Raw genomic sequence first — 23,014 nt, forward strand, 5'->3', positions numbered from 1 at the left:
GGGCTCCAGGCTCCTAACTACTCGGTGTGGGTGTAGTCCACGCCTGCCACTCACAAAGTGGACGAGACCTGCCACGGTCCTAGGCACACTCCTCCCCCTACGCTCTATTTTGCTGCTCTCCAGACGTTCTCAGCCCAAGCTCCCAGGGGCTCCCTCAGCCCCCATCTGTCCCCCAACCCGACATGCCCAGAGTCCCTGCTTGAGGGCCCCTGACCTCACAGCATCACACCTTCACCTGTGCTGGCTCACCACTGGAAGTACTTTGCACCCACACTTGTCGGCCCAGCGAGCTCCTCCTGACCCTCAAAGACCCAGCTGAGGGTCACAGCCTGCACGAAGCCTTCCTCAACCTTCCCAGACAGAGAAAGTGCCCCCCCCCACCTCCGCCGTTCCTTGAGCAAGTCTTCAAGGCGCCCTCCCACCTGAGCTCCCAGGGCGTGGGAATGTCTGCATCCCCAGCACCTAGCGCCGTGTCTTAACACAGACCCACAGCACTGAGTGACACCCCCATCGCAGTGATAATACCATCCACCTACCATTTACCGAGGAGCTCCAGCGGGGTGTTTCTCAAAGTTATAAATAAATAAATGTGGCAGAGAGTGAACTGCAGGGCCTTACGCTTGTTATTCCAACTGACACACCAACCGTTAAGGTTCGGCGCATGCTTGTCCTACAGACGTAGAAACGGGAGGCACAAAGAAGCTCAAGAACTGGCCCAAAACCACAGAGCTGGACAGTGACAGCAGCAAGGGCCCTCCTTCCGAGGCCGGCCTGGGCAGCCTGGCTGGCAGCTGGAGGGAAGACAGCCCAGGCTGCCCCGTGTGGACAGAGGAGTCCGCCCAGCCCAGAACTGCCTGCTCCAGGGCACAGTCACCCATCTGAGGGCTGAGCACAGCCCCAGGGATGGTGGGAGCACTGCTCTTGCAGGTGCCATTTAACACCCTAATATGCACAGCCTGTGCACCTGAGCATGGGACTCTGGAAAACCGCCCTATTGTTAGTGAACACTGCCCAAAGCTTTTTTTTTTTTTAATCATGTATTTACTTTTCAGACAGAGGGAGAGACAAAGACAGCGAGAGAGAGCAGGGGAGGGGCAATGAGAGAGAGGGGGACAGAGGATCCGAAGCAGGCACCAGACTCTGACTCTGAGCCCAGTGCGAGGCTTGAGCTCATGAACCGTGAGGTCAGGACCTGAGTCGAAATCGGACGCTCAAACCGACTGAGCCACCCACATGGCCCTCTGCCCAAAGCTTTTAAAAAGGTCATCAAGGTCCACAGACTGTTTTGTGTAGTAATTGGATGCGAGCCTTTGCCCCCCCCCCCCGCCCTTAAGTAAAACTTACACCACACACCATGGCCTGGAAAGCCCTGAACAATCTGGCCCCCACCTGCCTCTCTATTGTTCCCTCCCTCACATCTCCAGCCATGCCCTCCTCCCTGCTGCTCCACAAATACACCAAAGCCCTTGCTCAAAAGCACCGCAGGAACTTTGCATTTGCTGTTGCCCCTACCTGAGAGGCTCTGGCCCCAGCCTTTCAGATAACTCCTTTCTAACCAGTCAGGCCACAGCCCCAGGTCTCTCTCCTTTAAAAAGGCCTTCTGTGTCCACCCTGAGGACAGTCACCCATCCTCTTCGCATCCCTGCTGAAATGACCCCCTTTAACTTGCCGGCTGACATACCTGTCACCACCTCTCCTCCAACTTGTCCCCACAGACTGAAGTTGCAAAGGACTTGTCCACCTCGCTGCCACCGGTCTCTCATATACGTCCACGGTGGCTCACGAGGCCTGGCACGGAGGGATGCCAACAGATGTCTGCGAACAGACACTCGGACGGGGGGGATGCCGGAGGTGCCCCATTGGAAGCACACAGAAGCAGACCAACAAGGAGACACCGGGCCTGGAAGCAGTGCAGAAGTATGATGGCCCCTGCCAGTGCAGGAGGCAGTGGTGGCCGGATTCCTGCTGGTTTCCCTACCGAACACCCCAGGGGCTCGCCCAGTTGGAACAGTCTAGCACTCAGATGCTCCTGTGTTCTTTCTCTTCTTTCAGCTGAATAAAATGAGGTTCAGCAAGAGGGGCTGCCACACAGGTAACCCCAGGCTACAAACCGGGACCAAAACCCAGCACCGCACACAGGGCAACCATGCCTGCCAAGGTCCCCCCTCATCAGTCACCAATGCGAGCGTCCTCTCCGTAAGCTGACACCAAGTTCCCAGAGGACCAGGCCACAGAGCACCTGGCTGGAGCTGGGCACAGAGTGTGTTTCCAGAAATGTCTCCTGAACAATAAACAGGCATCCATCCCTCATGAGTCCGCTCAGGAACGAGCACCCCGGGGTCTCCCAAGGTGGTACGTCTTTTCCACCCCCTCCGTGCCCAGCACAGCACCCTCTGAGCACCTGCCAGGTACCAAAGAAGGAGGGGTCTGTGGGGTGCCCGGCTGGCACACACGGCCAGATCCCACACCCTTGTGTACAGAAATGACCTCAATTCTTGACCCCGTTCAGGGTCTGTGCCCTTTGCAATGACTTTATGCTCTGCTCAAGAGGTGCTGTTCACTGTGCAAGCTAAGCACTGTGGCATCGTATTAGTGTCACCGTCCAAATGTCACAGATTACAAAACCGAGGTTCACAGAACTAAGTGCTTTGACAAAGGTCACAAAGCTAGTAAACTGCAGAACAGGCAGGTAGCGGACCAAGTTGTATTTGCCCACATCTCCCCAAATGTCTTCTTTGAGATGCTAATACGTCAAATGCAAAACACTAAGTTAAACAAAGATAAAATGTGTTTTCAATCTCACGGGATACATTGCTCCCCAAACTTATGTGACCACAGAAATTCTTTAGCGAGTTATCTTGTAAGAAATCCTGTTGTGAAGAATGCTTGTATATTGTCTTTCCCAAAAATCTAAACCACAAGTGTCAAACAAGAAAAGTTTCTCTCGGATCCCTAGAACCTTGACTTCAGAGAATCTGTGGCGTTATTTATATGTTGGTACCACTACAAGTGTTTTTCTAGGAATTAGGTGTTTTTTTTTTAAGTTTATTTTTTGAGAGAGAGATAGAGAGAGAGAGGGAGCGCACAAGCAGGGGAGAGGCAGAGAAAGAGGGAGACAGAGAACCCGAAGCAGGCTCCAGGCTCCGAGCTGTGAGCACAGAGCCCGACGCGGGTCTTGATCTCACGAACTGCAAGATCATGATCTAAGCCAAAGTCGGACGCTTGACTGACAGAGCCACCCAGGAGCCCCTCTAGGAGTAGGTTCCATAGCTTTCATCTGAATCTCAAAGGTATCGATAACCCCCAAGAAAGGCTAAGAAGTTCTGTTCTACAGAAACAGGTGATTTATGTGAAAGACTATATTTCCTCCAATAAGTTCCATTTATTGCTTTAAAAAAAAAAAAAAACAAAAAAAGAGGTGAAATTCATTTTGACTCCTTGAATCTAGGCTGGCCCTGTGCCTTGTTTTGGCCAACAGACGTGGTCGAGCCATCAGGCCTCCAGAAGCCTCTGACATGCCCACTGTGTCTTGAATCCTTGCCTCCTGGGTAAGAACACACTGAGGCCACATGCGGGAGAATGAACACACGTGGCCAGTCATTCCCTGCCCAGGGCAACCCTGACCTACAGCTGATGGCAAATCCACCAGGAGTCTGGTCTGAACTGTCACCCCACTGAATGGTGAGTCAAACCAATGGTTACCGCTTCAACCCGCAACACTCAGATGGTCTGTTACTCTACGTTAACTAATCAAACTCTTCCTTACACAAAATGGATCAGAAAGGGAAGGAAGACATTTATATTCACGCAGAGATGTCCGAGGCAGCATTATCTACACCAGCAAGAAAAGCAGAAATAATCTAAATATTCAGTGATAAGATTACAGCTTACTGTATCAGAGTACAGATGTCCAATAAAAAGAATTATTCCACAGTGATTCAAGGATTATGCTCTGGGGTTCCTAGGTGGCTCATTCGGTCGGGTCATGATCCCAAGGTCATGGACCAAGCCCTTATCAGGCTCCCCGCTGGGCTCCGCACTAAGCGTGGAGCCTGCTTGAGATTTTCTCTCTCTTTCCTTCTGCCCATCCCCCCACCCTCTCTAAATAAAAAAAAATTTTTAAAGGATCACGTTCTGTCGTACTTTATTTTCAGGTGTGGTAACAGCACTACGTTTATGTTTTAAAGGCCATGCTGAAATATTTACGTATGAAATTATATGCCTGCAATTTGCTTCAAAATCACATGGGGCAGATAAAAAACAAGATTAGCCATAAGTCAATAACGGTTAACACATATTATTGAGGTGGTGGGGGAGCTGTGTTCATTTTTTATTCTTTCTTTTGCATATGTTGGAAATTTTCATATTAAAGGTTCATAAAAACTACACTTTTGGACGATCATTCTGAAAACTGTGTAGAAACACGGAATTTGTTTACACCACAATGCTATGTACAGAAAGCAAAAACAAAATGCCACGGTACGTGCAGAAAACAAAAGTCAAAATGCTGTGCACATAATGATTTCAACCCTGTGACTCTTACACACAAAACAGAAAGAGGGAAAGAGGGAAAGACGTGGAGGGGGTGGCGAGAGGGATGATTTGTCTCTTCAAATTCTGCTCTCATAATGTTAAACTGTCTTCACAGAGGACAAAAAAAAAAATTCAGGAAAAAGGATGACACATTCTTTCACTTCCTTCAGCTGGGGCTCAGCATGAAGGAGGCGCTAGCTGGTGGGGGGGCCCTCCGGCAGGGTGTGGGGCTGGGAAGCCACAGGCAGGCTGTGGAGGGGACCCTCAGGCCCCCTCAAGGGCCAGTGTCTCCCACCCCGGCTGGCCGGAAGGCAGGGAAGAGTGAGGGGTGGTGGGGGGCTATCAACCAAGATCTGTCCTTCCCAAGTTTAAGGGATCACACCAGCAGCCCCTTCCTTTGGCCAGTTTTAAGATCAGAAATGACACTCAGCTCTCTAAGATTTATCTTCAGACAGAACAAAGGTGGGGGGGAGGAATGACAATTAGATCCCCTGCTATGTGCTAGAACCCACCTCCAGCAATTCAGCCATCATCTCTCTGATCACCCAATCTGCCCCGCACTTGGGTGTTGATGTACCCATTTTACAGAGGAGGAAAGGGAGCCCCCTCACCTGCCCAAAGTCAGCCATGCCCTGGGCGCTGGGGCTGGGTTCAGAAGTCACCGGCCAGCACACCTGTTCAGCCTCCTTCCCCAGGCAGCACCTGCACTGGGGCCACGTGCAGGAGGGGGAGGAGGCAGAGGGACCAAACCAGGCTGAGGCCCCTCCCACACTCAGACAGATAGCAGCTGGTGCTGTATAAATAACCCCCACCAGGAGAGATGCTATGGACTAAATATTTGAGTCCTCTCAAAATTCATATGAAAGCCCTAACCTCTAATGTGATGGTATCTGGAGGTGGGGCCTTCGGGAGGAGATCCGGGTTAGATGAGCTCAGAAGGGCAGAGTCCCATAATGGGGTTAGTACCCTTATATGAAAGGCACTATAAGTGCCCCCCCTCCGTGTGAGGTCACAGGAAAAAGGCAGCTGTCTAGAAACTAGGAAGAAAGCTCTCCCCAAGGACTGGACTTTCAACCTCCGGAACCATGAGGAATACACGCCTGTTGTTCAAGCTACCCAGTCTGTGGTATTTGTCATAATAGCCCGAGCTTATTTTAAGGAAGAAGGTAAAGTGTAAGCCCTGGGGGCAAGCCTAGAACCCCACACAGAGGCTGACAAGGGGCCCTGCGTAGTGTAGATACAGTGTAGGTCCAGAGTCGTCTCTATGCTATACTAAATGAATAAAAAGTTAAAGGTGGGAGAGCACAGGTAACGGGCCACCACTGGTGTGGAAACGAAAGTGGAGGGCTGTGTGTGGGTGTGCATACACGCTGGCTTGTGAGACTCAGCACACGTCCAAGAGGAGGCAAGATTGTGGAATGAGGGGTGCCTCCAGGGATGAGGGTCAAATGTGAGGAAGAATACTTTTTTATTCTGTGCCCTTGGCAGAATTTCACTTTGAAATGTTGTTGTTGTTGTTGTTGTTGTTTTTCTAAATATTTACCATTTGGTCCTTCACAGAAATTCGCCATTCCCCGCTCGAGGCTCAGTGTTCTTTTAAGTTTATTTATTGATTTTGAGAAAGAGAGAGAGAGCCCGAGCGTGAGTACATGGGAGAGGGGCAGAGACAGGGAGACAGAGAATCCCAAGTAGGCTCTCAGCGCAGAGCCCAAAACAGGGCTCAGCCTTATGAACCGTGAGATCATGACCCGAGCCAAATCAGGAGTCGGACGCTTAACCGACTAAGCCACCCAGGCAGCCCTGAAATGTTACTTTTTAAGAAAAGGTATTTTGTTTTGTTTTTTTAGGGGCACCTGGATGGCTCAGTTGGTTGAGTGTCCAACTCTTGATTTCAGCTCAGGTCTTGATCCCAGGGTCACGGGATCAAGCCCTGCATCAGGCTCTGCATTGAGCATGAAACCTGCTTGAGATTCTCTCTCTCTCTCCCTCTGCCACTCTCTTCCTTCCTCTCTTTCTCTCAAATTAAAAAAAAAAAAAGAAGAAGAAGAAAAAGAAGAAAGGGTTTTTTTTGTTTTTTTGTTTTTAGTATTCACAAGTCACGTATGAATGTACTCAAGAGAAACTCTGGAATTTCATGCAGACAAGTCAGCGAACTCCCTGAACTTGGTTTCAAGAGCTCTATTTTTATCAGTCAACAAACTGAAATGACCCCTCCTCGCAGCCTCACGTAACAGATACGAAATACTTCCCTCAGTTCTTCCTGTCTGACGTGACAGCTCAGGTCCAAACAGCAGTCTCACCAGCTACACCGAAAGCAGTGGGTCACAAATTCATTTCCCAGGACTCTGAGAGAGGGTCCTCAAATAAGAACTCCTATGAGGGCCCCACGACTAAACAGCAGGACCTCAGCTCCCTGACCCGGGCTCCTGCCACCTTGTACAGCACCAAGAAGGTCCTCTGGGGCTCGCAAAGATCAGGCCAGCTTTGCCTGCTGTCTGTAGTGGGCACAGCAAAAGGGAGAGCCCAGGATCGCCCTCACTTCCACTCCTGTCCCGCAAGTACCACCTCTATCTATCTGCCTCAGAAGGTCATGCCACTAAGAAGAGCCACTGGCCTGTGAAAATTCTGGAACACCCAGGTGGAGGTACCTGCCACGCAGGACAAGGGCTCTGGGCCCTCAATGGTCCTCACTTCCTCACCAGTTCCAGAAAGGAACCACAAGGGACCTCAAGCCCTAACCGGGCCCCACCACACTGAGCCTTCTCCCAGCCTCAGCCTAGCCCCTTCACCCGCGGCCTGCAGGACTGGGCCCCTGAGAAGTGTGCAAGCCTGGATGTGGACACTCACCATTCACTTCCTCCCCCTTCCAGGTGTAACCACTCCCAGTGTGTCCTCCCCGCAGCTCCCACCGGGCCTGTTCAGGGTGGAAGGGACAGGACAGGCCAGCTACGTGCCCTGCACCCACACTCCCCACCTCAGGGTGGACTGAGCCCCCCTCCAGTTCCACAGCCCCAATCGGACAGTTTGTAGCTGCGATATTCTCCAGGCTCCTGGTCTGGGAAAGAAAGACACTTTCTAAACGTTCCTTGTGCACGGGACAAGGCCATCAGCAATCGTTTACATAACGTGGGGCTGGTTTACCCCAAAACACTGTCCAACAACAAGGTTCCACACAGCACAGTGGGGCAGGGAGGACATCATCAGCCTTCACGCTGGAATCCTGGCAGCCTTGGCCTTTCCCCAAGGTCCCATCAAACTCCATCCCTAGAGGCAGAATTACATAAGCTCTTTCTCCAGGATGCCCAGCGCCAGACCCCTGGGCCCCGGGCCCTCGGAATCTACCTGTGTCCAGCTGGCTGTGGGTTTATCTGAGGACAAAGATGGAGCCAGGGGCCCGGCCTCTGGCTCTGACTTGTGGGGTTTCTCTTCACTCCCCTCTCCGGAGCACCACCCTAGCCCAGGAGACCACGTGTGTGGCCCCTCAGGCTGGCAGAAAGCAGCCCCCACCCTCACCCCAGCCGGCCAGAGAACCCAGAACCAGGAAGCACCCCTGCCACCCTGACTGCCCAACAGCCATCACAGTCTACTCAGCAAGCAGTCCCCAACTTCCTGTGTGGGGTCCGCCCTGCCCACACCCAGACCATGTGGCCGGGAAAGAGGCACTCCCTGGCCCCAGCAGCTGGCTCAGGGACAGGCATGTGGCTCAGGCTGATCCATCAGGGCCACTCAGAATGAATCCTGGGTCCCTTGGGACCTGCACCCAGGCTGGAGGGAGGCCCTGGGGCCAACCTACCCAGGCCTGAATCCCAGCTCTGCCATCTGCTAGCTGTGTGATCTTGGCAAGTTATCCAACCTCTCTGTACCTCCATTTCTCCTATTAGAAGACAGGGGTACAAGCCCACACCCTCACAGGCTTTAGTGCAGATCACATGAGAGGACACGAGGGACTCGGCACACTGCCTGGTTCAGGATAAAGGTCAGAGTGAGGACTCACCTGGAACCATCCAGCCTGGGAACAAAGCCAACATGAGAGGCCAGGTCCTGAGACATCGTTTGAGCACCCGATTCCACCTATGCCTGAAGCCAGAACTCTCCATGGAGAGAACACTTACAGAGAGCCCCATCATTACTGAACCTAGTTGGCACTGAGGTTTCCGCAGGAACCCATCATCTCTGTGACTTGTAGGAATCAATCATACAGTTGACTTTCTGCTCAGGTCATTAACTTCATTCTGACATCGTCGACACTGATTGAGAGAGGAAGAGGACTAGATGACACAGCTGCCACGGTGTCCTCAGCAATGGGGACAGATTTGCGGGCACATGGCCAGGTCCACAGGTTTCGCTCTTAGGGGAGCCCCCGTCCGCTGACGGTGCAGAAGCACCCACAGAACTGCCCGCGTCCCACACGGCTGCCCACTCCCCTACCCTTCCCAGGGAAGCTTCTGGAATCCAAAGAGCTGGCCCTTCAGCACTCCCAGCAAGGCTGGAGGAAAGATGGGAAAGACTGCAGGGGTGAGTGGCGGCAGAGGGACCCCAACCTTCTGGGCCCCGGGACCGAAACAATTCATCCTGACCAGGGGTGGGGTCTGCCAACAACAGCCCGGAACAGAACAGACCCTGCCTCACCCTCACACACGGTTCCCTGAAGGCCAAAGTGGGGGCATGTGTGGGCTCCGGAGCAGAGGCCCAGCCTGGCCCGCCACACAGCTGTGGGCACCAAGCTGCAACGCCTGCGCCCTGAGCTGTAAATCCTCATCTGCAAAGACCCCTTGTAGCTCAAAGGTTCTGGAAAATTACTCCTCCAAGATCGCAAACCTCTGCACTTCAACAGAGGACGTTTTCTCTGCTGTCACCTGTAAACACGGAGGGTCTGATGACAGGTGAGGGAAGTGAGGGACAGCCCCCTTTTTCCTTCAAGGATGGTCTCTGGCCCCTTCAAGAAAGGAGGAGGTCTGCACGCTGAGCACCTCCTGCGCACGGGCACAAAGCCGACTCTTAACAAGGAAGAAATCAAGGCCCAGCAAGGGGATGCAACGCACCCAGGGCCACCCATCCAGTAAGAGGCCAAACCAGGGTTCAAACCCCACCACCAAGCAGATCACAACTGTCCCCAGGACATCACTCGGAATCCATGGCCGGCCTCCCCAGCTGAGCAGAGATCAACAGAGTCAGCACCTAAATTTCCTGACTCTGGGCAAGGAGGACATCCAAATGGAACTGAGAGGGACATGGAAAAAAGCCAATAACCTATGGGCGCTGAGGATGAGGCGCTGGAAAAGAGCACCAACAAAAGGAAAGCCATCCTGTCATCCTCTGGATCCACCTACCAAAAACAACACACCTCCATCATGGTCAAGGGGACAGCTTTGGATTCATGCAGACCTACCCCCAGGAGACAGCAGCCATGAGAGCCGGGAAGGTCGCTTACCCTCCTGGAGCCTCAATTTCAAACTATGGACTGAAAGACTCAGAGCACAGTGACAGGCCCAGAGCGCTGTTACTTTGGGGCTGAAGTGTTCTTATTTTGCTGAAAATAATGCCACAGGGACATTCTGCTGTCTCTGGCAGAGGCTGGCTGCTCTTCTGGAGGAGGACCCCACAGCGCCCCTCCACACCAGAGGCAGGCACATCGGCGACCCCAGGGGACGGAGGAAGCACCCTCCTCACTGCAGGGACACTTCCCAATTTACAGACAAAGGCCTCCATGAGGCCCAAAGGCTCAAGCCTGGACCTTCCTCCCCAGAGCAGTGAGGAACCAGGGACCCAAAGCGCCCTGAGCAAAGTCCACAGCTTGGCTGCGCCCAAGTCAAGGTGAGGGCCAAGAGGTCTGGAGGCTGATTCCTCAGGAAGCAGAACTCCTTCCCAACAGGACCCCAAAGCCCTGCCCATACCTGCTCACAGAGAGGCAGGAACAGGCCTCTGAGGGAATGGTCAGAGTTCCTTTTCTTTTCAAGAATCCTGCAATGAATTTTAAGATAAAGATTTAAGGGGCGCCTGGGTGGCTCAATCGGTTAAGCGTCCAACTTCAGCTCAGGTCATGATCTCACGGTCCATGAGTCTGAGCCCCGCGTCGGGCTCTGTGCTGACAGCTCAGAGCCTGAAGTCTGCTTCAGATTCAGTGTCCCCCTCTCCCTCTGCCCCTCCCCTGCTCATACGCTGTCTCTCTCTGTCTCAAAAATAAATAAAAACATTTAAAAAAATTTTTTTTTAATTTTAAGAATAAAATATTGGGGCACCTGGGTGGCTCAGTCGGTTGGGCCTCCGACTTCGGCTCAGGTCATGATCTCAAGGTTCATGAGAGTTTGAGCCCTGTATCAGGCTCTACACCAGCACAGAGCTTGCTTCACATCCTCTGTCCCCCTCTCTCTCTGCCCCTCCACCCCACCCTCTCAAAAATAAATAAACACTGGGGCACCTGGGTGGCTCAGTCGGTTAAGCGTCCGACTTCAGCTCAGGTCATGATCTCACAGTCCGTGAGTTCGAGCCCTGTCTGAGGACAGCTCAGAGCCTGGAGCCTGCTTCGGATTCTGTGTCTCCCTCTCTCTCTCTGCCCCTCCCCTGCTCACTCTCTGTCTCTCAGTCTCTGAAAAATGAATAAACCTTAAACAACCAAACAAACAAACACAGAAAAAGAATCCAATATTAAAGAAAATAAACTTTAGTGTCAGCAAGGCCACGTTCAATTCCAAGCTGCCCCTCCCACCAGCTCTACAACTCTGGGGCTACATTTCCTTGTTGGGCCTTCATTTCCCCATCTGTAAGATGGGTAGGTGCAAAGAGGAAATTCCAGAGAGAAACCAAGAGAGGGGCGCCTGGCTTGCTCCTTGCTCAGTCAGTAGAGCAGATGACTCCTGATCTTGGGGTTGTGAGTTCAAGCCCACACTGGGCACAGAGATTACTTTTAAAAAATAAATAAATAAATAAATAAATAAATAAATAAATAAATAAATAAATAAATAAATAAAAAAAATTAAAAATTTGTTAAATTAAAAGTAAAGAGCCTAGAGAGAAACCAACAATCCCACAGCACTGAATGTTCCTCATAAACATGCCCAGGATCCTACAAGGGCAGGAGCCAGCCCTTCCAGGATGGGCACCTGGGGTCTCACAAACACCGTCCCACACACACCAACATGTCCCTTCTCTCCCCAGACCCCTGGGAGAACAGAACTCCACACAACCCGCACCTCCCTGTAGCACCCGCCCCTCGTCAGGGCCCAGTGCAGCAAACATTCCCTAGAAGGGCTGGGGCTGCCCCTGGGGGCAGAGGGTGCTCACTGCTATATGGGTCCCTAGAACCCAAGACTGGCCAGCATGTAGCAGGCACTCAATAATTGAACCTTCGCTAGGACAAGCACCCCAGGGTGGGGGCCCAGATGTTTCCTCACCTCCACACCCCAGCCCTCCAATGTTGGATGGAAATACGGTGTGAGGCAGAAATGAAAGCGAAACTCTCAGCACCCACCCACCACCCCCAGGCCCTCCCAGGAAGCAGTGAGCTGGGAGGCCAGAGGCACGTCCTGGTCACTGACACTGGAGGACCCCCCACACCAGGAAAAGGATCAGGAAGGGAGGCAGGGAGGCCACCTGTCTGCCCTGGGCCGAGGGCTCCCACCAGAGATATGTCAGAGGCCCCAGGCCCCAGCTTGGACAGGTAGGAAGGTTGGGGAGGTGGCCTCCTGGGGCACAGGGGGAATGCTATCGTTTATTAAGCATCTGCCATGCTCGTCAGCCCTAGAGGTGGCTGAATTATGCCCACTTTACAGGCAGAGGAGCAGAGGCTCAGGGGAGGCAGAGTGGCTTGACTAGTCATCTACAAACGGATGGGCGAGACTTGTGTTCCGAGTTCACTGCCGTCCCCACCACCCGCCACCCCTCTGGGCCCCGTAACTGTACACAGAGAGTGCTCAGAAAAGAACGCCTTGCTTTTCTTCTGAAGTGGTTATCAAGCCAATGGTACTCGGATGTTACGTTCAAGGTGGAGGCGAAGGCCACCGAACAGGGTAGAAACGGCGTGGTTTCAGGGGTCAGCTAGCCCCTGGGGCAAATCCCAGCCCTGCCACTCTCATCTGGCACGTGGACACACGCCAGCCACCTTGGAGGGCAGACTTCCGACCTGCAACAGTGCCCGACCCGTGGTGGGTTCTCGCGGGGCTCTGATGTGAGCCACCGATCTGGGGATGGGGCGGAATATCACCACAGTCCTGCTGAAGCCTGGAGGGCCGCGTGGGCGAGCCCCAAGTCCCGGCTTCATGGCTCGGGCTCCAAGACCCAAGCACACAGACCTCTGATGGGAAGCCAATGGGGGTGCAGAGCAAACCGCGAAGGGAAATACCACGGGCTGTGCCACTGCCTCTGCTCCGGGCCCTGGACCGCTGACCGGTGTGACATCTGGCCAGGCCAGTCCCTCGGGATCCACCTTTAAATAATTCCAGCACAGACTGGCAGCTAGAGGTCAGAAATGTTTAAAAGGGGAGAGAAGACTGTCCGAAGGGCAGCAACCAGCAAGCAGAGCTGGGCGGGTGTGCTCCGAGGAACACAAGTGCCCCGTGGGGACCCCCAAGACGGACCGGCCGGGGAACCTTTACATCCAGATGCCCTCCTGGAGAGGACCTGTCCCCGAGAGACCACTTCTCGCCTGTTTAACTCGACACAAACGTGGCTAACAGTTTGGGGGTGAGGCCTAGTAACGTACTCTGGGTTTCCCCGAAGAATCACCAGGGCACTGATGTTAAGAGAAAGCCGCCAGGCCCCTTCTCCGGAGAGGGAAGACTGAAGGATGTGCATGTTTCAGCAGGGCCCCCAGGTGCCACTTCTGAGGGGCAGGTTCGCCAACACTGGCCTGGAGGAAGGTAAACTAAAGAGAGCAAACTTCGGTGACCTCCATCCGCCACCCCTAGACTCCGCCTTGAGGCCAAACCTGAGCTTTGGGAAAGGGGAAAGGTCAGCTGGCCTAGGGACTACCAATAAGGGCCAGGGGATCCCCAAGGCTCCCGGCTCACTGCTCCTTCCTGAACACAGAGGCCGGACTGGGCCTGACCCTAGGGGAGCATGTGGCCTCCTGTCCCGGCCCCCAGATCACAGCTACGGCCTCAGGTGGAAAGAAGGTCCCTGGGCCACCCACCTGGCCCCCCATCACACCGTCCGGGAACAAGGACACCAAGGACACTCTAGTGCCTCCTTGGGCCACCTGTCTGAAGTGGAAACCAGCCGGCCCTTCCCAAGACAGCTGCCCACAGTCCACACAGAAGCCAGGGCTACAAAAGAGGCGGGCCGGGGGGGCGTGTGGCCTCTAGGCAGCAGACGGAGCCCACCCTGTAGCTCTTCAGCTCCTAGAAGAACGGGGCTCTCGGCCTCTTTGGTCAAACGTCACCTCCTCAGAGAGGCCTCCTGTGACCACACAGTGCTTCGGTGGCCTCAGCCGCCCCTGGCCACGGCTCTCTCCTGTTTGCGGGCTTCCCGGCACGAGCTACACGGTGCAGCACTGAAGTGGTTTGTGTGCTGCCCTCACCTTCATCTCCTTTCCAGGTATGCAGGTGCCTGAGGGCGGGGACCGGCACCCAGCACACGGGCTGGCTGGGTGCGTGCTCGAGACTTGCTCTGTGGATAAAAGAACGAAGGAACGGAGCTCAGGGGCTCCTCCCTGGCCTGGGCTCCCCCTTCTCCTCTCACCCCAGGGTTTCCATCTGGGCCCAGAGCACTCCAGAGCCACAAGTGGCTCCTGGCTGAGCCACACGGACGTGCAAAAGGCTTCCGAAACCCACCAGTCAGTTCCCTCATCCACGAAGAGATACCCTCTGGTGCTCCCACCACGGGCACTATCGGAGGCCCTGGGTCTCTGCCCGAACACAACTGCCGGTCGGTCTCCACCTTTACGGAGGCACCTTCAAGGACAACACGCAAATCCGGAGACAAAGAACAAACCCACCGGGGGCTGAAGATTCCAAGAGAAAGGGAAATAAAAGGTACCTCTCAGAAGCTACCTTTTGGAGGGACCGCAGCCTGACTGCGTGTCCTGACTCTCCCTGCAGGGGCCGGAGGGCCGGCCTGGAGCACGGAGAGCGGTCGACAGGGTCGGCCTGGGACTTCCTCAGAGGAGTGATTCTCCAATCTCCACAGGCAGTGCCAGAGCCACCCCCAGGAGCTGTCACAATCCTCAGCCTGGCACATGACGGGCCTACACAAACCAGCCCGTGAGGCCCAGCTGGGGAGGTGCGGGCCACAGGGCGACTGCTTTCTGAGGGAGGCCTGCAGCAGGCAAGACAAAGCAGCAGGCGGAATTCGAACGGCCCAACGGGAAGGGCCTGGCTGCTCCCCAGGCACCCCGGTCCGTAACTCCGGAGGAAGTACTGTTTAAGAGGCATTGGCGGGCAGTGGGGAGGGCACGGTGGTCTTGGAGCAGGTAAGCCCCCCCAACACACACATCTCACTGTGTGACCTGGAACAAGCCGCCCCACCCCGCCAGGCCTGGGTCTCCCCCTTGGGAACCCAACCAACACTCTCCCCACGCAAGGCCACACAAGCCCAGGCCAGCTTCCCCAGGGCCGGTGGAGGGTGAAAGGCTGAGGTCGGCCCGATTCACGCAGGAAGAGCAAAGGAGTGGGTGCACAGCTCCCGAATGATGCCTGGCTTTCTAAACTGAATCTTACTTTTTAAAAAAGGAGGTACCAGAACATTCCCTCAAAAAGCTAGCTTACCAGCCGAATTCACAATACGAGTGGGAAGAGAAACCCTATTTACTTCCAACTGTTCGGGAACTGCACTCATGAGGCACTTCACTAAGCATTTACTGAATGCCCCGAGCCTGTGAAACCATGCGGGAGACATAACCAGTGGAGGCAGGATGGCCTGGTGGTTAGGAATGGAGGTCCCAGGCCGCCGTGCCTGCTGGCGCCTGCCTCATGCAGTCGCCCCCACCCCACCCTGCCTAGACAGCATGAATCAATCTCACTGTCAAAAGAGACATGCAAATCAAAAGTACCACCTCACCCCTGCACATGGCCAAGATCAAAAACGTTTGCCAGGGGCTGCTCCGGGGAGGGTGTGGTTAACAGGCTCTCCCATTTGCTAACGCTTGTGGGCAGTGCTATCTCTCTGTGAGCTGCTTTACGACTGCCCTGGAAAAGTGAGCCACCTGTGCCCTCTGACCCAGCATTCACTCATCTGGCAGGGAGTGCCCAGGCGATGGGGCAGGGCGCTCGCTGCCCCACTGTCTACACCGGCAGAGGCCAACCAGAGGGGGCGAGATCTAGTCCATCATGTTAGGAGCTGGACCACTCGGACAGTAAACAAAGGAGGGTCACGATATGGATCTACCTCCCAAAGGAGCAGAGATGTGCTATTTCTCTAAGACACGGTGTTCCGTGAAATGAGACGCGGGCAGAATGGTACACATGCAGAGACCAGAACACGCGTGTGCCCGTCTGCACAGAACATCTACAGAGAGAGGCTGCCGACAGCAGCTGTCCCTGAGTGACAGGAACCCGGGAACAAGGGAGTCACTGACTTTTTGTTGTCCTCTGAGTATTCTTCATATTTTTTTTGACGTATGCACGTATTAAGTGTTCACAAAGATAAAGAAAACGATAAGAGTTACCATTAATAGTAACACGATTGTTCATCAAGACTCAGCATCTTCTGGAAGTCCAGCACAATTTTCCAATGCAGGGCCGGAACCCACCTGCCGTGAGATCATGACCTGGGCCCAAGTCAGATGCGTAACCGACTGAACCACCCAGGCGCCCTGAATCTCCAAACTTTAATAAAAAATGGAAGTGCCATCTTGCATTAGTGTATGATTTTCTCAGGTTCCTCATCCGTAAATGAGGGGAGGACGGCACCCCTACCTCCCGGTGGGGGGGAGCCCGTGTTAAAGGAGAACACCCCACCGGATGGGCACCGCCTTGGCTGCTTCTGATGGCCCCACAGAGCCCACACCCAGCAGGGTGATCGGGCAGCACCCATCATGGGCTTCAGAGTCCCTCGCAAATGGCCCAGGCCAAGAATGCTAGACCCCCAAGTGCCAAAGATCTTGGAACAGAGAGGCATCCCTGGGGGGAAGCCCACTCCCCTACTCCCCAAGGACAGCTCTAAAAACAAGCAGCGGGCACCATCTACAGTTTGCAGGCACTTCACATGCCCGGAGTCCTGACTCCTTTCACGTACACAACCACCCTGCGCTATGTAGTGCTAACACCCTCGCTTGGCAGGTGGGGAAACTGAGGCACAGAGGGCCCAGGGTCACATGGATGGTCTGTTGTGGAGCAGGCTGGGGACCAACACTGTCCAGATGGACATCTTCTGCCACCGGTAAGTCCAGTTCTCTCCCTTGGAGGCGGGAAGGAAGCGTTTCTTTGCAAGGCTGAGTTATGGACAGTCTCGGGGCACTGGTGCAAAGGAAACCTGGTCAGTACCTCCTCCCACCCCCACACCCCCAAAATGGTGCACATCCAGACATTGAGACAAAGAGAGAGCAACACCTACCCACAGACCAGCATCACTTAATCCTGGAAAAGATGCTCCTTCTTCCCCCTAAGAATCTCCTGAAAGAACTCCAGCCCAGAATTCTCAGCCATCGCAGCAGAAAGGGACGTTCGAGATGCCCCCTCTTCAAGGAAGGAATGTAGGACGAGGAGGGGAGGGGAAGGCCTGATGGCACCCTCACACCCTCCCTGGCACGCTTCCCTAGCCCAGGCTGCTGTCAACACCACACTCCCAGCTCCACAAGGGCAGGGGCTCTGCCCTGCTGCTCCCCAACCTGCTGCCCCCCCCCAGAAGGTGCTCAGTCAACCTGAGCCTCAGTGGACCCCAGGCCCCATTCCCTCTGAGGGAACTGAATAAAGGTTCCCTGGTGGGATGGTCTGCGATGATAATGTGGCCTGAGATTGCTCCATAAACACGTTTCCTGTGGGCCCAGTGGGCCGTGCTGGCCTCTAAGGTTCTCAAGGAAGAGAACCTCACAGACATTCTTCTGCTTTTGGAGCCTCCAGGAAGCCCCGGCCTAACCTGGGCACAGAAGAGACTTAACACGGAAGCCATGTCCCCCGGTGAAGGGGCCTCAGGACCGGGCACAGGAAAGCTGAACGGGCTGTGGGAGCCTCTTCCTTCTACTCCCCAGGCCTCGGTGTCCCCATGCCTCCGTCCCGGGCTGCTGGGAGCATGAAGTGACATGAGGTACCAGGAAGGATTGCATTAGAAAGGCAGCTGACAGAACAGTAAAGACAGACAGCGGGCCGCCCACATCTTACACCAAAATGCTTTGTGACATCCTGTGACTTTTCACTACCTCCCCCAGTACAGGTTCAAGCACAGGACAGAAAAGGGTAGGAGGGTGAGGAAATGGAGGAGAGACACAGAAAACAAAGGGAACAGAGAGGTGGGGGCCAGCCAGCACTTCCAAACAGACATCGGAGAAGTTCAAAAATCAAAAATCAAAAACCCCCCAACATTCCCAACTACCAGCTTCATTTCTTGGCTTCCCCTTGGGAGTCCCTTCTGGGCATCTTGAAAAGGGTACAAAGAAAACATTTATAAAAAAAAATTTTTTTAAAGGGGCACCTTGGTGGCTCAGTCGGTTAAGCGTCCAACTTCAGCTCAGGTCATGATCTCACGGTTCATGGGTCTGAGCCCCGCATCGGGCTCTGTGCTGACAGCTCAGAGCCTGGAGCCTGCTTCGGATTCTGTGTCTCCCTCTCTCTCTGCCCCTCCCCACCCTCAAAAATGAATAAACATTAAAAAAGAAGAAGAAAACGAAAGAAAAGGGCACAGGAGAGGATGTGAAGGAACTGTGAGGCTGTTCCACTATGAGCAGAAGGGCAAGGAGGATGGCAGAGGAAAAGAGAACACAAACCAGAGCCTCATCCATGTCCCCGTCCCTGAGGGGAGAAGAAACCGAGGACAGTGACAGGAACAAACAGTACCACTAAAAACAAGCGGAGTCAAAGGCCCATCTGTTGACTAGTCAGTCAGAGGGCTGTCCTATCGAGGTGCCCCAAGGGTGTGAAGGGTGGGCCCTTATGCCCACCTGCCGTATCCAGGCCCAGGTACCAGCCCCCTACGGCCACCATCCACATGCGATGCCCCCCTGGCGGAACAAGGCAAGGAAGCATCTCCGGGATAACAGGGCAGCAGCTGGACCCTTGTGAAGGGAAGAGGGGCTCCGCCTTACTGTTGGGAGGTGCCCAAGTAGAAAGGGCTTTCTGTGGGGGTCTCCAGGTCATGAAGTTGGGCTCATTCTAGAAGTGAAACAAAAAAAAACAAAAGTACGGAACCTACCCCTTCTCATGCCTGCTTCCCCATCTGTAAAACAAATGGGCTGGAGGAGATGATCCCCAACATCCCTTCCGGCTCGAAGGTTTTTACAAGGCCTGACATCCAACTAAACAACTCATCTGGTCCATTCAGGTCATGCTCTCTGGCGCTGACACTGCCCTAAACATTCGGAGTAGAGCTTCAGATCATTTTCAAACATTCCTGGACTTTCTCATCAGAGAAAGTCACAGGCAATTCATCATCCATCAAAGCAGGAGCATTGCACCTCCAGACTGTGAATGTCAAAAACGTGACATGTCCATCCACATCACCTCTCGGGTCACTGAAATCGAAGCAGCTTTCCCCACCAAGAGCACAGCAACCTCCAAGGGCTCTGGCCACCGGGTCAAGAATGGGAGCTTTCTGCATCAAGTATAGAAACGTGGCCACAAGGGGGCGCTGCCCTGAAAGTAATAAAGAAGAGAAAAAAAAGAAAAACTCTTTCTTGGTGTTTTCTTTTCCCTCTTTAGCTTAAAAGACACTATATCTAGAGCTTCCCTAATGAAAACACAAGTGGGCTTCCTGAGGTTCTAGAATGACCCAGACGCACTCTGTCTTCTCTTTGAAGCCAATATTCCGGCCAGAAGTAGGCATCCAGACTTTGAAGGCAACAACCTTTTCAGAGAAATTAACCCTCCATGCTGGACTTCCCTCAGAATGGTTAACATCTCAGGGCTTGCCCTGAACACTCCTCCAGCCCTGCTTAAAGGCAGGGGGTGTCTGTGGGAAGGGAAGGCAATCTGCAAGTCCAGCAGCAGGACCCAGCCCCGAGTCTGGGCTGGAACTGTTTTTGCGAGAGCCTCCTAATTAACGAGCAAAACATACCAGCCAGATGACAAGCCTCATGCTTTAGCTGCAGACACAGGATGACACAAATACAGACAGACCTTGGGGAAAAAAGGGTGCAAGGTATTAACTGGGATCTACCAAGTCTGAGATGACTCTGGAGTCCAAGAGCAGAAAGGGGCTTGCAAAACATGTCAAAGGGGCTTCACATTTCTCCTGTGTCTAGGGCACTTTTTCCCTGTATGTATCTGTGGCGCAAACTTCAAGTGTCCTTTTTTAACGTTCCAAAAGTCCTCGGACCCATTTTCAAAGTTCTGGCTGCAAGCTCCTCCTGATTTCCTGATTTCCTTGTGAATTCCCGGGCTGCTTGGCATGCCCTACCGACCATGAAAAGCTTGCTTTCTCCTTAAGAGACCAGCCTGAGAAATGGCAGCCAACTCCATCCCCAGGCCAAAAAATGCAGAGCCAGGAGCTGTTTTACACAAGGTGCGCCCCTCTGGCTGCAGGGACAAGAGTGCCTGCAGGGCTTGCCAAGGCAAAGGAGCAACAAGCCTTGGGACAGGCATCAGGGGCACAGAAGTGCACAAGCCAGGCCAGCATGTGAAGGCCAGCTCAGACTCACCACTTGTTCTGAGCACCAGGAGATAAGGAAGCCCAATTGTTCAATTCTGCAACATGTCTGGGGACCCAACAGGGACAAAAATGTAAGTGGAACACATTTCCCAGAATCAAATCTACCAAGTGGGGACACTGCATAACAAAAGGATTCCATCAAGACTTTGCAAAAGGCTTGGGGAACCAGATTCTCTTAGGCTTTCGATAAGAACAGGATTTCACTAACAGCTTCCCAGAGGCAAAGCCACAGTTGTAGAACAAGGTGAGGTATACCTGACCCAAGAGTGGATGCTTCCATAATAGACTAGGAATGTAATCTTATTAAAACACCATGAATCTCCACCACTGAGCACCAGCTTGGGGGTGGGGGTGGGCGGGGGTGGGGAAGCCTGTCGGAGGGAGGAAGGCCATTCTACACCACATGCATTTACCCCACCTCCTCTGCACCAGACACTCCCTAGCTGTGGGACCCGGGGCAGGGTACCCTACCTCTCTGCAGATAGCTCCCCCTTCTCAGACACATGGCCCAGAATCACCACCCCGGTCAATTCTCAAAGCTGGTGCGACGCTCTAATGAGACAGCAAATCATCACATACATGCCAAGTATTGCTACTCGCTGCACAGAGGCTTAACCCAGTGACACGCAATGGCAGCTTCAAGGGCTGCACACGCGGGGCACACAGTAGGTGGTCTGCAAACATATAAACAGTGCTGCCCTTCTCCACCAAGGGAAGGGAAGGAAGGAGGAAAAACACTCCAGTCCAAAAGTAACCTCCAGCCACAGGCAGACAGCGTGGATCCCCCGATTTCCCAGGTCCCTCTGCCACCTTTAGCAGCGTTCCCAACGCGCTCTAGGCAGCTGGGGGCTTCCCCACCGAGGGTCACGGTGCACCTGGAAGCCCCGGTCCGTGCCACACCGCCCATCCTGGCCGCCGCTCCCCTCGAGCACCGCCGGCGGCCACCACAACCACCTGGTCGCTGGGACTCGATGTCCCCGAGCACCGCTCCTTCCCGAACGCTCCGGCCTCCCAAAACAGCGGCTGAGGCTGAACCGGGCTCGGGCCGGGGGTCCCCGGGCGGCGGGGCCCCGTCCCTCCTTACCTGCACAGCTCGGCGAAGGCCTGGAAATTCAGCTTCTTGATTTTCTTCTCGCTCAGCCAGTAGCCAACTCTCTTCCCTTTCAGAAAGGTCTGCATCTTCCTCCTCGGGCGGGGAGCTCGGGTCCGGAGGAAATCGCCCACAGGCCGAGTGTGGCGGCCCGGCGCGCGCCGCGAGCGTGCGGGCACCTCCTCCGGCGGCGGGGACGCGGAACGGGACTCGGGGCGCGCAGTCCTGCCGGGAGGGGCGGGCCGGGGCGGGCGCCCGGGCGGAGGGAGCGGCGCTCAGCGCGGCGTGCCACTGGCTGCCGCTGCCGCCGCCGCCCACGCCCCCGCCGCCCGCGGGGCTCGCCGGCGCGCCAGATCGCCAGCGCCGGGCCGGGTCGGGGGCCGGGGCCCGGGGCCCGGAGCCCGGGGGCCGCGCCGCACGCGCCCCCCCCACGCCCCCCACGGCGGCCCTGGCGGCGCAGGCCCGGCCCCCGCGCCCCTCGAGGCCCCTCCTCCCCCCCTCCCGCCCGCGCCGGCGGCCCCGGACTCCGAGCCCGGGGCGGTGCGATCGGCCGCTGCGAGCCGGGCGCGTGCCCTTCCCGGCGCGCTCGGACCCCGCGGGGCGCACGCGGCCGCCCGGGCCCCCCGCGCCGCCCCGCCCCGCCCCGGCCCACCGTCCTCACCCGCCGCCGCCGCCTCCCGGTCCTCGTCTTCGCCCCCGCGCGCAGCCCGCGCCCCCGCCGAACCCGGCCGCCGCCGCCGCCGCCGCCGCCGCGCTGACCCGGCCGGGCGGCCCGCTGGACCCCGCCGCGGCGGAGGAAGCGCCGCAGCGACGGCCGCTAGGGGGCAGCACCGCCCGCCGCCTCTTAAAGGCGCCGCGCCCTCCCGGCTGGCCGTTTGGGGTTGTTTGCGTCGGGGCTCAGGCTTATGAGCTTCGGGACGGAGGGCGCGGGACTGGGTTTGGGGCGGCCATTGCCAAGTGGTTTTTGCTTTCTAAAGGGGCGAGAGGAGTCGTGCTGTGGGCATTTGCGGCCTGTCCGTTGCGAGTTTCTTAAATCAAAAGCATCTCTGTACCCCCAGCAGTATTCAGCGCCCCCCCCCCCAACACGCTGGGTAATTCACTGGAACAGCAGCGGGTGGGGGGCGGGGGGGGGGGGAATACGGACATTTAATGAGATCATCTCTCTTCCCTTGAGGAGACAGACCCAGGCCCAGGACGGGGCCCTCTGGGGTGGTGACCGGAGCACCCAGGGCCTTCTCACACGTAGGGTGTTGACTGCCTCTCTGGTCCCTTCCCACTGAGTGGGGACAAGGCAGGAACTAGAAACATCTAAAATGGGGGTGGAACACTCCCAGGAGCCCCTTTCCCTTTGGAGCGCAAGCCAGCAGCAGCCTCCAGGTCCTTGATTCACTGAACCCCGCTCTGCCCTGCTCCAGCCCTGTGGGACAGTAGGGGAGCATCCAGCCTTCAAAGAGCCCCGGGTCTAGGAGGAGAAAAACGGCAGGAAAAATGAGTGAGGGGTGGGGCTCAAAGTTTCAGGGGAGAATTGAAGCTGGCCTCGGAAAATAAGGACGATTTTGGTAGGCCCTAGAAGGGAGAATAGCTACAATTGAGGCAGGGAGAAAGAACCAAGTTGTTAGGGCTGACAGACTCTCCTTGACCAAACTTGGGCTCATTCTT

At 55.2% G+C, this 23,014-nt stretch overlaps 1 protein-coding gene across 3 annotated transcripts in view; it reads right to left on the reverse strand.

Moving 5' to 3' along the window:
• The window catches only part of ITPK1 (inositol-tetrakisphosphate 1-kinase), a 179,088-nt gene extending 157,357 nt beyond the window's left edge, over window positions 1-21,731 (reverse strand). The window contains exon 1 of one of the 3 annotated variants that reach the window (XM_053889728.1): window positions 21,350-21,731. In XM_053889728.1, the coding sequence (XP_053745703.1) occupies window positions 21,350-21,444 (95 nt within the window). In that variant the 5' untranslated portion in view covers window positions 21,445-21,731. The remainder of the gene's footprint in view (window positions 1-21,349) is intronic. The other 2 variants (XM_053889727.1, XM_019462099.2) reach the window with 2 other exon arrangements.
• Between the last annotated feature and the right edge of the window lie 1,283 nt (window positions 21,732-23,014).

The sequence above is a fragment of the Panthera pardus genome, unplaced genomic scaffold (assembly GCF_024362965.1).
Source record: "Panthera pardus isolate Hobbes unplaced genomic scaffold, ASM2436296v1 HiC_scaffold_24, whole genome shotgun sequence".
Lineage (NCBI taxonomy): Eukaryota > Metazoa > Chordata > Mammalia > Carnivora > Felidae > Panthera > Panthera pardus.